The following is a 14,369-nucleotide window of genomic DNA, read 5'->3' as shown; positions in this document are numbered from 1 at the left end:
AAAAACATGAGAGGTATTTTCTGCGTAAAATCTGACATTTACCTCAATAACTCAAAAATTAACAAAAAGATGATGCAATACCTGCATTTAAACTACAGATACATTGAGGCCAGTATGTCAGTTTGTGACAACGTTGGTTTCCCGCGCTTTATTTAAATGCGCTACTATACAAGAAATTATAAGAAATAGTTCTAATTGACCTAATTGATCTAATTGACTTTGTCCGTAATAGGTAAAGAAAGAAAAAAAATGTTGATGTCTTGGTCTAGTTTAAATTTATTAACTCGCTGAAATAAATTAAAGAAATGTTCGACAGAGCCTCACATTTTATCACTTTGTTAAACTTGTTAAATGAATGCAATATGAAGAGTCGCTCATGTAATATCCACTATTAATTCAATGGTCGGATGTTTTTGTGTTTTCTATACAGGAAGAAAAGCCGCAAAGGAGAAAAAAATGTGAGTTATATAAAGTTTATTTTGTTTATCTAATTTTACACTGTCAAAGAATGATCTGTCTAAAATACTAACCAGTAAGGTGTAGCAAGCGCAGTACTGCAATACGACTAATTATATGTCTAAAACTGCGATGGTACACCTTTTTTCACACAAAAATCTTCAGAACTGTGTTAAAGTATATAATAATATAATTGCATGATTCCTTATATAAATAACCAGAAAATTTCTGTACGGTCATATACTATTCACCAACCAGTTGTTCAACGGCTAAAATTAAGTTGAATTTTATTTCAAATACCATGTAATAAACACCAAGTGAATGGCTAGTCAATGGTCAAATATATTAGCCATCGATCCGATCAATATATTAAGGCAAGGTTATAAAATACATTACAATAGGATCTTTATATGCATTTATACAACTGTTTCATTTTCTGGGGAAACTGTGTAATGTTGTGTTTTGCCAGGATGACCATCTGTCATATACTCGCTCCCTAGATTTATGATTATTCTTAGTGTCTGCCAATGTTGGTTAAAGTTGGACAGCTGCTTTCATTATTTCTATTCTTACAGTATTGAAATACAGTTAAACGTATGCCTCTGAATAAGGACCGATACTACTGATTTAAACCTGCTTGTATGGACATTATATTCTCTTCCTGTTTAACTAAAACAGTGTAAATTTACCTGTAGTTAGAGAACACCTTTCAACTAATGGCATTTTTTTATTTCCCAAGTGTACCGGCAGGTTCGTCTACTATTCTAAAATATATACTATATATTTGTTTATAGTGAAAGTTATCAAGAGCTGGATGTCAAAGCCCTCTGTAGTGGCGACTCTTATGACGTCATAACAGGTAAGTATGTATTTGAAACAAAAGGACCATAATGGTCCTGAATCGCTCACCTGTCCCCACGTGACCCAGTTTTGAACTGAGTATGACGTTCTTTTTTCTATTATTTGACATAGCGACCTAGTTTTTGAGCTCATGTGACCCAGTTTTGAACTTGACCTAGATATCATCAAGATAAAATTTCTGACCAATTTTCATGAAGATCCATTGAAAAATATGGCCTCTAGAGAGGTCACAAGGTTTTTCTATTATTTGACCTAATGACTTAGTTTTTAAAAGCACGTGATCCAGTTTTGAACTTGATCTAGATATCATCAAGGTGAACATTCTCACTAATTTTCATGAAGATCTCGTGAAAAATATGGCCTCTAGAGAGGTCACAAGATTTTTCTATTATTTGACCTAATGACCTAGTTTTTGACCACACGTGACCCAGGTTCGAACTTTAACTAGATATTATCAAGGTGAACATTCAGACTAATTTTTATACAGATCCCATGAAAAATATGGCCTCTAGAGAGGTCACAAGGTTTTTTTATTATTTGACCTACTGACCTAGTTTTTGAAGGCATGTGACCCAGTTTCAAATTTGACTAGATATCATCAAGTTGATCATTTTGACTAACTTTCATGAAGATCCATTGAAAAGTATGGCCTCTAGAGAGGTCACAAGGTTTTTCTATTTTTAGACCTACTGTCCTAGTTTTGGACCGCACGTGATCCAGTTTCGATCTTGACCTAGTTATCATCAAGTTGAACATTCAGACCAACTTTTATAAAGATCCTATGAAAAATGTGACCTCTAGAGTGGTCACAAGCAAAAGTTTACGCACGGATGCACTGACGGACGGACGACGGACGCTGCGCGATCACAAAAGCAAAAGCTCACCTTGCCACTTTGTGACATGTGAGCTAAAAACAACGGTTTACAGTCTGCGATTTTAACCTTACACTTTTAACAGTCCGCGTCTTTAAACTTTAATAGAATAGAACAGTCAGTGTCCCTTCACCATATATTGTATATGTGTGTTTTTATCAACCGACATTCGGAAGAATTTCGAACATGTTTTATTCGTTACGGAGAAAAACACTACTAAACTTTTTATCTCTTCTGATGATTTTTATTCAGTCACATAATACAGTATAATCGCCTATGAGTACATAGATAATTTCATTATTCATTTTTGTTGATATGACTTTATTTAAACAGATCAGCCTTCAGAGGATCGCAGAACACAAACCCTAAGGTAATTGCTCTGTTTTCTTCTTTAAAAAAACGTTTAAAATGCTATATTGATATATATTTTTGTTACAAATAATACATAGTTATAGAAATTTATCTATGATTTTAGATTTTAGTTCATAAACATGATAAATACTAGTAGAACTAACTGTATAATATACTACATGTATACGAAGAACATGCATTGTACAATAACAAGCTTAACCTTTAGCCTGCTGGCGGCAAGTGATATTGCCTTTGCGGCCAGTGCAGACCAAGATCAGCCTGACACATCGTTTAAAGATGAAAGGGAGTTATTAATAAATAAATAGAAACCTAAAATTATCAAATGTTTTTGTTAAAATTCACGAAATAGATATATGCTTAATAACTTAATAATAACATAATATATTAAGCCGCATCAGCTCTAGAGAGTTTAATTTGTGCACTAGTCAGTAGAGTACATGTATTTACAATACATGTATTTACAACTAGTCACGGATCAGAGGGGTAGGTAGGCTGGCTGTACTCATAACTATAACCCGGCGCTGATTTAACGAACTGAAGGGAATCTAAAGTAGTAGTATATTCGTGGCATGATTCTCTATATTTTACTTAATAAAAATGTTATTAACAAGTAATGTCTTTAGAAATATACGTTAACTCAAGACAGTTTTATTTGCAATTTCGGTAAATTGGCTCTACAAGAGATATACAACTACGTTACTTATTATTTATACCCCGTAACATTTCGAACAAGAGCGCCACCAAGCGGGGCAATATACGCCCGAAGGCTTACATCATAGGATGGGAGCAAAATTTTAAGAACTTGACTGTTGTAGCCCCAAAGGACTGGAACAACAAAAGGAAAACTTCAAAAAACAAATCTAAGTCCACAAAAAAGTGTGACCTTGACCTTGAAGCGAGTCATCCGGAACATGCGCTCTGCACATCGTTACAATGTGGTGAACATTTCTGCCAAGTTTCTTTGAAATCCTTCCAGCAGTTAAAGAGTTACAGAGCGGACACGAAAGACTGATATGACTTTTGACCCCTAAGTGTGACCTTGACCTTGAAGCAAGTCATCCGGATCATGCGCTCTGCACGTCGTCATTGTGTGGTGAACATTTGTGTCAAGTTTCTTTGAAATCCTTCAAGGGGTTCAAGAGTTACAGAGCGGACACGAAACAAACTGATATGACCTTTGACTCCTAAGTGTGACCTTGACCTTGAAGCGAGACATCCAAAACATGCGCTCTGCACATCGTCTCGGTGTGGTGAACATTTGTGTAATGTTTCCTTGAAATCCTTCAAGGGGTTCAAGAGTTACAGAGCGGACATGAAATTGCTAACGGACAGACGGACAGACGGACGGACATTCTAACGAAACGGTATTTATGTGACACCCCCATTGTTCTCTCTATTGTTCTATCAGTCACATAAAAAGAAAAAGGTCACATAAACAGAACGGAATGAATGACATCAAAGAGAAAGTACCGTTATGAAGTCACTTAACCATCATTTCGCGGGCACGGACAGACGGACACCAGCGTCATAACATAATACGTCCCTTCGGGCGTATAATAAATTGCACATACCGGCCACTAAATAATGAAATACAACAGCGAGTTCAAAAATTTAAAAAAGAAAAACACATTCTTTTGAAAGATAAATAGTGGAAAGAAATTGAAGTAGTAAAATGTCAGTCTGTGATATTTTTCACAAAAGGCTGCTCACTTCAAATCAAATGTAAGCCCTAAGCAGGGCAATTATAAGTAGTCCAAATATAAATAAATAGTCCTAACCCTTCTTCCTTTCCTCGAACCCTCAGCGAATAGCATCGTGTTTTCTTTTAGTCTAACGCGTTCCAGAATGTATTTGAAGCATTCTGTCGAAGTCTGTATGCTCTTGAGAGCATACAGATTTCGATAGAATGCTTCAAATAGATATAAAATGCGACATAAGATTTATATGTTTCGAGAAAATAGAGAGAAACGTCTGAAGCTTGCAACATACTTATATAAAATCTAACACCTTTTTTCTATAGTAGTGATATAGTTCTTTATCAAATTTTATATAAATCTTTAAGTTTATGAAAATCTGATATTCCGACAGTGCGAAATAACATATTTAAGTAAGTGGTTTTGATATGAAATAAAGAACAGTCGTTTTAGTAGTGTTCAGACTAAAAACAGGTCCCCAGCAGGGGTTTGACTAAATGGCAGATAGAAACAAATCTATATCCTTTTGAAAATATATAACGCATCCAAACGAAAAAGTAGCAAACTCAATTTGATCGAGTCTGTTCATAAGAGGTAACGGAATGATTGTGCAAAAACGTTAGGCTTCAAGTACACAAATTGATATGAGCCGTGCCATGAGAAAACCAACATAGTGGGTTTGCGACCAGCATGGATCCAGACCAGCCTGCGCATCCGCGCAGTCTGGTCAGGCTCCATGCTGTTCGCTTTTAAAGCCTATTTGAATTGGAAAAACTGTTAGCGAATAGCATGGATCCTGACCAGACTGCGCGGATGCGCAGGCTGGTCTGGATCGATGCTGGTCGCAAACCCACTATGTTGGTTTTCCCATGGCACGGCTCATATGATTAAAACTTGCGAAAATGTTTAAAATAAACACGCACGCACGCACACATGCACACACGCACGCATGTGAGAATATATAAATCGGAACTATGTATTTTTATCGTAACATTTTATGTCGTCTTTCTTAGGAGTACACAGGAGGATAAGTCCCGAGGAAAAAGCAACGTTTATGAGGACATTACCCGTAAGATAAAATATTCTCAAAATTTTTCCTTAGCGTTAAAATATTATCTACCTTGAATAAGGCATTTCTTAAATATGGCGGCTGTCACTCAATTCGGGTTAACTTTGTCTCTTTAATAACATTACCATTAAGCTGCGCCCTAAAGAAACAAAAAAAGATAATATCGCAGCATATAACTTTAAAAGATATACCATCAATTATCTTGACATCAACTTTTATTTCAGATTGTTTATGGTAATGTTTCTTACTTCATTACAGCAGCAGTTGCCTTGGTAAATACTGCTGATACGAAGTCTCCTCCTGTTCTACCAAAGCGTATGAAAGTGAAGCCAAACGTACAAGAAATCCCGGCTGAAATGCACATTTACGAGAATACAATGCTGACGCCTATTCCCAGATCATAATATCTAGAGCTCACGACATTACAAATACATTCTTTGTTGAAGAATCATGTGTGTGCATTTGTATTATAGGAGGTATATCACAGACATTGTATCCGATTTTGTGCGTAAAATTCTTGCACATTTACTTTCATTTTTTTTTTGGCCGTTAATTGTTCATAAACGGATACGGGCGACAAACACGCTACATGAGATTTTGATGAACTAGATTTAAAAGACAAAGAATTGACAAAGAATTGACATAGTGTGTGTGTTGACCCATACCACGAAGCAACTTAACTAATTCATGGAAAAGTTCCATATAATGTATTCTTCACTTATATTTAAACCTTATGAATTAGATGTAATCCCTACATATATTTTGAAAGAGCATAATATTGTCCAGCCTTTAAACCAGTTATCACTGAAATAATAAATCGTTCATTGGGCAGTGGTATATTTCCTCAGTCATGGAAGAGTGATGTGATCAGACCATTGCTGAAAACGAATGGCTTGGAACAATAGGCTAGTCTCAAATCTATCATTTCTATCAAAACAAAAACTGAAGAAAGTAGCATTGAATCAAATTGTTGACCATGTGGAAAACAACAACTTTTTCTACCATATCAAAGCGCTTATCGCAAAAACCATGGAGTTGAAACAGCATTAACCCTTAGCCTGCTAAATTTCTATAATGAAATTGTCCATCATTCTATTTCGGCAATACCATTTATTATTTGAAGAGGTGTTCACTGAAAAGTTCCTGACTGAATAGCAAACAGTGCAGACCATGATTAGACTGCACGGATGTGCAGGCTAATCTTGGTCTGCACTGGTCGCAAAGGCAGAATAACTTGCTGCCAGCAGGCTAAAGGTTAATAAAGATGCATGGAGACTTGTTAGATGACAATTAGTTGCCCTGGTTGTCTTAAGAGACCTTAGTGCAGCTTTTGACACAAGGTCAATAAAAGGCAAACAAAAGGCTAGCAAAAGGATCTTCTATCTTTTGTTAATACCTTTTATAAGTTTATAAGCCTTTCATTTAGTAAAATACTAGCAAAAGATTATTAAGGATTTTGTGTGTAATGCATTTTGTTGACCTTTTGTTTCAGATATTGCCTTTTATCAATGTTTCATTACACTAAGAATTTGCAATTTACCTTTTATTCGCATAGGATTGGACTTATATTCTTAAATGTTGCCTTTTGTTAATGTTTCATTACACTTAGAATTTGAAATTTAAGCAGCTTTGTTAATATTTCAATACATACGCAAGTTGGGATGACTTGTTTCACAAAATTCACAAATTAGTTTCAAATTTCATTGACATTGGCGAAATACTTGCTGCTGCTGTTTTGATTTTAGAGTTACATCTTCCAGTACCATTCACTGCATTCTTCATATGCACAATTACGCCTCTGACGAGTGCAAAGATTTGTCAATAAATAAATGGCTACTGAGCACAGATATTTAGCCTCTTTTACCCAGTGACCTTGACCTTTCAGCCACTTGGCCCAGCCACCATCTTCTCATGTTGACTTATCATATATATTGATGCTGTTAGGAAGGGTATTGTATATGCGTGACTGACAAAGTGATCATGATGGACATATTGAAAGTTTATACGCTAGTTGCCATGGAAATCAAACTAATTATAATGGATATGCAGATGATCACAAGCTTGCTATAAGGTTCTGTGCTGAAAATGTTGACAGTGAGGGCTCCACATTAAACTAGAACTGTCACAGGAGTGACTCATACCCCCACCATACGGTCTTGTCACAGAAGAATGGCAACCATAAGAAATCTTAAAAATACTTAGTCTTTGGAGTACTTCATCCTGGGCTTCCACATATAAGTAATACTAGTATAATACTAGTATAGTAATACTAGTAAATATATTAAATCTCTAATATTAGAGATACACTAAAAGTGAATACAAAAAAGTGTCTTACCGACCCATGTTACCACAGAAAAATGTATTTACTTTTTACATAGGACTTATAATAAAAAAGTTAGAAAAATACCTAAAATATTGAAAATCTAAAAATAGACTAATTCCTGGAATTTAAGGGGAAGAAACTCAGTACAAAAGTTAAAAGAAAATGTTACTTCCCTTTGGCTCTAAGCCAATCAGAATGAGATATAGTGAAAATACATCAAAATTAACCTTAAATTTTAGGTAAAAGGGGACACAATTCAAGAAAAATTAGTGTCAGAGTTATGCACCTTGTGTCATATGATGTGGGTGATGAGGTGGAACATCTATTTTAAGTCTGAATCAAATCCATTCAGTAGTAACTGAGATATAGTGAAAATACATCAAAATTAACCTTAAATTCTAAGTAAAAAGGGGCATAATTCATGAAAAATTGGTGTCAGAGTTATGCACCTTGTGTCACATGATGCGGGTGATGAGGTGGAACATCTATTTTAAGTTTGAATCAAATCCATTTTGTAATAACGGAGATATAGTGAAAATACATCAAAATCAACCTTAAATTTAAAGTAAAAGGGGACATAATTCATAAAAAGTTTATGTCAGAGTTAAGCACCTTATCTCACATGATCTGGGTGATGAGATGGAACAACTATTTTAAGTTTGAATCAAATCCATTTAGTAATAACTGAGATATAGTGAAAATACAACAAAATTAACCTTAAATTCTAAGTAAAAGGGGACATAATTCATGAAAACTTGGTGTCAGAGTTATGCACCTTGTGTCACATGATGTGGGCACATGATGTGGGTGATGAGGTGGAATATCTATTTTAAGTTTGAATCAAATCCATTCAGTAGTAACTGAGATATAGTGAAAATACATCAAAATCAACCTAAAATTCTAAGTAAAAAGGGGCATAATTCATAAAAAATTGGTGTCAGAGTTATGCACCTTGTGTCACATGATGTGTGTGATGAGGTGGAACATCTATTTTAAGTCTGAATCAAATCCATTTAGTAATAACTGAGATATAGTGAAAATACAATAAAATTAACCTTAAATTCTAAGTAAAAGGGGACATAATTCATGAAAACTTGGTGTCAGGAGTTATGCACCTTGTGTCACATGATGTGGGTGATAAAGTGGAACATGTATTTTAAGTTTGAATCAAATCCATTTGGTAATAACTGAGATAATAGATTTCGGGACGCGACGGGACGGGACGGGACGCGACGTGACAAAACTGACTCCTATATACCCCCTCAAACATGTTTGGTGGGGGTATAATAATCTAAATGATGTAATAATCTGGATGAAAAATCACAAATTGAAAAAAAACAACTCTTTAACAGAATATATAGTCTGTGGAACCAAAACTCAACTTTCAAAGCTAAATATCTTATCTGTTGAGGTCGTTGTAATTCTTGTAAAATGTGTTGATCCATGTAAGAGATTTGGGTGTTCCGATTGAAAACGACTTGAACATCGTCACATTAGAAATAAATGCCAAATTGCCCGTTACCAATTAAAACAACTGAATGGTATTAGAGGCTATTTAACAAAGAAAAATATAGAAACTTTGGTACATGGATTAATACATTCACATCTAGATTTTTGTAATGGTCTGTTCACGGCCATTGCAGATTATCAGTTAGACAGATTGCAGAAAGTATAAAATCATGCGGCAAGAATAGTAATGCAAACTCAGTATTATGAACATATTACACCGGTTCTCAAAGCTTTAAACTAGCTTTCTGTGCGAGCAAGAATAATGTTTAAAGTTTTTGTGCTTGTTTTTAGATGTGTTGTGGAAACTACCCCAGTAAATCTGCAGAACATGATTAAAACTGTTCAGTTTGAATATGGTTTAAGATCTAAAAAGAAATCATCTCTTCTGTCAGTGCCCAGAACAAGAACTTGTTTAGCAGATAGATCATTTGCGGTGAAAGGACAAAAATGGTGGAATGAGCTACCTGACAAACTTAGACAAATTAAAGAGGAAGATGAATTAAGACGTTGTCAAAGTTTTATTACACTTAAATTACCACTTGGATTGATGTACATATGATCAGACATTGTAAAGCGCATTAGAAGCTTATTCCTAGGCATATCTTTATATAAAAGTATTATTTGTATTGCATCGTATTGTATCACTAAAATGTCAATTAACACGTGTACTGTAGAAGAATAGACATATTCTGTGTTCATGACAAAAGATATTGCAGCCCCATCTCTTAAGAACAAAGGTACTATAAGCCTTCTCTCAGCTGAACTGTCTGCTTGTTATCAAGTCAGACATGCAAGTTCTGTTCTCAGCACTGCAACCTCGTGTAAGGTAACTATTTTTATCGGCAGTTCTTCCGATTTTTTAACCAGTTCAAGAGACTCATTGGAGAGATTCTTTGAAAACAGTTGGGCGACACTGTAAAGCCAACCTCTTACGTTTGATTGATCTCGGCCACTAGCCACTGGTCTGAAAGTTTTCTCAAGTCATTACATGTATGTGGTGTATTGATTAATCTGTTTGTTTTTGTGTTTTTGTGTTTTTTTTTGTTGTTTTTTTTTTAGTCTTTTTTTGGCTACCGTTACTTTTCTAAATATCCGGTGTGTCTTCAGTTGCATGATAATATGGCTCCTTGATTCTGTTGGTATGGTTCCCGTTTTTTTATTTAATATAAATGTATTTATCATAATTATATTGGTACAACGTGGTATCTTACAAGGTTCAGCATGTAAAACATGGATCGAATCAAACTGCTATTGACTTATATGTGCTAATATCATCAGTTACTATGCAACACCTCACACGCCCCATAGCACCGGCTTAAGCGGAACTCTATTACACATCTATTGAATGGACTCCATGATTCAAAAGGACCAGAAAATATAACAGCACTCAAGTAGAACTTAGATACTTCTACAATCAATAACCTGCCGTAAAATACACACGAATTTATAATTCTGTATATGATATGAACACTGTAATTACGAGAAAAGAATTTACAGACAATTTTCCACAGGGTATTCTAATATGCAACCCCATTAAAAGATTAAAAGGTAATTGGTAGAATTATTACAAGATAAAATTGTGTACTGATTTAGAAGGTGAACTCCGATGTTATACTATATACTCTTCTAAACATTAAAGGGATAAGTTGGCCTTTCCATGAGTGTCTTTTGGCCATTAGTCTTCCTATTACTTCCTTTGAAAACATTTGTCATACACCTTCCTTTTAATATTACTGTGTCATAAAAGTTACAGTTTACGAGAAGGAAACGGAAAGGATGTTGATATTTTCTTATACTGGTAAATACACGAAGCAGTTTTCTTATACAATTATTCCGAGATGCATTTCTGAAATAATATGTATTATTCTGTGCTACTGGTAACGCCGAAACAGTGACTGTGACAGTGATTTTGTTTATTGTGTTTAAACTGAAATAATAAACAATCACTGTTTCGGCGTTACCAGTAGCACAGAATAATATACGTATGTTATAATAAATTTATCCAGGTGATACAGATTTTGTATTTATCTACGGCCATTGAATAACAATTACTAGTTCTGGACTTGCTGAAGGCATGTATGTTGAGAACACTTACACAGATTTCTTTTTTAGTTGGGTTTTATGTCACGTCATTTGGCGACTTCCCGGCTTTTAATGGTGAAGGAAGACCCAAGATGGCCCTCCAAGCAGTATTTCAAGAGATGGCACATGGACAGAACCAACGATGTTTCGTCAGCCAGCTAGATGGCTTCCTCACATGGAGAAATTAACGCTCCAAGCGGGCCTCGAATCGACATTCGTGAGAAGCACATGATTTAATGTCGGCGACCTTAACCTCGTGGCCATGAGGGCCCCGCAGAAGATTTTAAGTGGTATGTACTTCATTATAAATATTTTGTTTCAGCACTTACTCTTCACCTGCCTCATATCATTACAACTTAAATTTACAGCCAAAAACAGAATTTGCTGAGCTGTATTTTTGTATGGTTGTTTCTTTTTCTTCGCAATATTTTGTATATTTAGTTAGATCATTAAAGCTTATGATGAGATAACATTATTTAAAGCAGTTGTCCAAATATGCATAATAATATGGTTAAAAAAGCCATACTTTCAATACTGCACATGAATTTATACAGTTAAAGAGTACAGATGGGTAATCAAAACAATGTATTCAATTATAAAACTTATATAGATCTGTATTCAAACCTTTCACAAATATTAGGGAAGACAGTTACTGAAGAAAGCATTTAACAAGAAATTTGTATAGTTTATGTTGATAACGAAGATGTGGCAAGACGTGGCAGCACTATAAACAAAGGCATTATGAGCCTTTCAATGCTAAGCCCTTTTAATCTAATTTGTGAGTAAGTTGAACAAGATGTACTACACAAAAAATTGTAACTGAACTTCATTTCTCAAAGTTATAAGCAAGAGTTAACCATTACACTGGAAATTTCTGAGATTTCCGAGTGTCTCCCACCACAAGTACTGGTTCCTCCCAGGAAAGGCGGCTTCGCTTGTATCGTTGCTATACACCAAGCACGTGGAAAGAACCATATTTGCAAAGAGCTAGGCTAAGGTAGCCGGACAGGCCTGAATCTAATGGATTTCTTTCCCTATTGTGTGGGCTTTTTCTCGCTCTATCCCTCTGGACAGATCACAATGTACTAGTTTACCATAAATTAGGCGCACTGAGTGATTGTTTTTGTGCTAGGTAAAGCGCCTTGAATGTGTTTATCATGAAAGGATCCTACATAAAATCTTGTAAAATATATTTATTTAACATTTGCTGACAAAAGATGCCTCACTCTTTATGATCTACTCCAGTGCTGTATCCAGTTCGAATGAAGGATAACAAGATAGTAGGGGTGTACGCAGTTGGAATATTTCACTCTGGAGTATTTTTATCGATAAAATGTCAAAATACTTAATTTCAAAGAAAACATTAATGCAGGGTAATGAAAAATGTTACAGACCTGCATCATTGAGATTTTCTATCACAAAAAGTGTTAATGTTATCTGGGTGATGAGTTATATTCTGTCTATGAAATTCAATACGATTTCAGAGTTACGTGACAACATCACGTTAGAACAAAAAATTGATTAGATTTTGACATTGAGCTATGTTTTTATTCTCTTTTTTTTCTTTATTTTTGCAGTTTTATATACTGGCCATTTACAGATGTAACGTTAATATTTTACACCCATCAAATAATCTCGATTTAGACACTAATAGGTACGGTATATTAAGATTCATGGCCGTAATTCAGTTCTGAATTTACGTCCGTAATTATTAAGAGACGTGGCTGGCTTATATGAATATTTCGCCAAAATGTAGTCACTGTGACCTTAAACTTTGACCTACTGACCTCAAAATCAATATGGGTCATCTGCTGGTCATGATAAACATCCCTATCAAGTTTCGCGATCCTAGGCCCAAGCATTCTCAAGTTATCGTCCGGAAACGGTTTAACTATTCCGGGTCTCTGTGACCTTGACCTCTGATCTAATGTCCTCAAAATGGCTTGTCATGAACAACCTCCCCAAGTCGTTTTATGATCCTAGGCCAAAGTGTTTTCAAGTTATCGTCCAGAAACGATTTAACTATTCCAGGTCTCTGTAAACTTGACCTTTGATCTACTGACCTCAAAATCAATTGGGGCCATCTGCTAGTCATGACCAACCTTCCTTTCAATTATCATGATCCGAGGCCCCAGGGTTCTCAAGTTATCGTCCGGAAACGGTTTAATTGTTTCACTGTGACCTTCAACTTTGACCTACTGAACTCAAAATCAGTAAGGGTCATCTGCTGGTCAGGATCAACCTCCCTATTAAGTTTCGTGATCCTAGGCCAAAGCGTTCTCAAGTTATCATCTGGAAACTGTTATACTGTTCCAGGTTACTGTGAACTTGACCTTTGATCTACTGACCTCAAAATCAATTGGGGTCATCTGGTGCTTATGACCAACTTCCATATCAACTTTCACGATCCTAGCCCAAGTATTCTTGAGTTATCATCCGGAAACTGTTTTACTGTTACAGGTCACTTTGACCTTGACCTTAGACCTACTGGTCTCAAAATCAATAGGGATCATCTGCTGGCTATGGCCAACCTCCATATCAAGTTTCATGATCCTAAGCCTAAGCATTCTTGAGTTATCATCCGAAAACTAAATGGTCTACGGACCGACCGACTGACATCTGCAAAACAATATACCCCACCTTCTATAGCATGAGCACGTAACCGACCAAAACTATACCCAGTTAACTGGTGTACAATTTCATAGAGGTAGTGATTCGAAGTCAACCATTCGCACTTTGAGACCCAATTATTATAAAGGGAAGATGCCACAATGATTCAACGATCTACGATTAAAATATAGTTTATTTTCACATACATGCAAATGAAATATTATACAAAACTTGCTGTTTCGATCCAAAATGACTGCAATTTTAACTGTTTTTGTATGCTCTTTGCAATAATAGGTACAAGTACACTATAGATATACCTGAGTTAGTTCCTGAAGTAGAAACAAAGCAACTAGGATGGTCAGTACGAGACTTTGGAGTCCAGACTAGATAATACCATTGAGCAATTTTTGAAGTCTGTTCCAATGCAATAAGTCAGATACTGATGTTTATACCCGATTTCCTGACACTGCTTTATAACCTTTGGCAAAACCTTGTAAAAATATGTTTGTTCTACAAATAAA

The 14,369-nt window shown here is 35.4% G+C and overlaps 1 protein-coding gene across 3 annotated transcripts; it reads left to right on the top strand.

Annotated features, from left to right (window-relative positions):
* Positions 1 to 210: 210 nt before the first annotated feature.
* Positions 211 to 9,659, top strand: LOC128549053 (uncharacterized). 3 transcript variants are annotated; one of them, XR_008367448.1, is made up of 6 exons: positions 211 to 458; positions 1,251 to 1,315; positions 2,523 to 2,559; positions 5,269 to 5,324; positions 5,583 to 5,800; positions 9,448 to 9,659. XR_008367448.1 is itself a non-coding variant. In XM_053525110.1 (5 exons), the coding sequence occupies exons 1-5, from the start codon at positions 400 to 402 to the stop codon at positions 5,726 to 5,728; spliced, it is 360 nt and encodes a 119-aa protein (XP_053381085.1). In that variant the 5' UTR covers positions 211 to 399; the 3' UTR covers positions 5,729 to 5,953. The 3 variants fall into 3 exon arrangements, 2 of the variants coding, with proteins under 2 accessions (XP_053381085.1, XP_053381084.1); XM_053525110.1 differs by lacking the exon at positions 9,448 to 9,659 and having other exon boundaries at positions 5,586 to 5,953; XM_053525109.1 differs by lacking the exon at positions 9,448 to 9,659 and having other exon boundaries at positions 5,583 to 5,953.
* Positions 9,660 to 14,369: the final 4,710 nt, after the last annotated feature.

Source organism: Mercenaria mercenaria, chromosome 15 (assembly GCF_021730395.1).
Source record: "Mercenaria mercenaria strain notata chromosome 15, MADL_Memer_1, whole genome shotgun sequence".
NCBI lineage: Eukaryota > Metazoa > Mollusca > Bivalvia > Venerida > Veneridae > Mercenaria > Mercenaria mercenaria.
The sequence above is the reverse complement of the archived record's forward strand: the minus strand, read 5'-3'. Positions and strand labels throughout refer to the sequence as shown.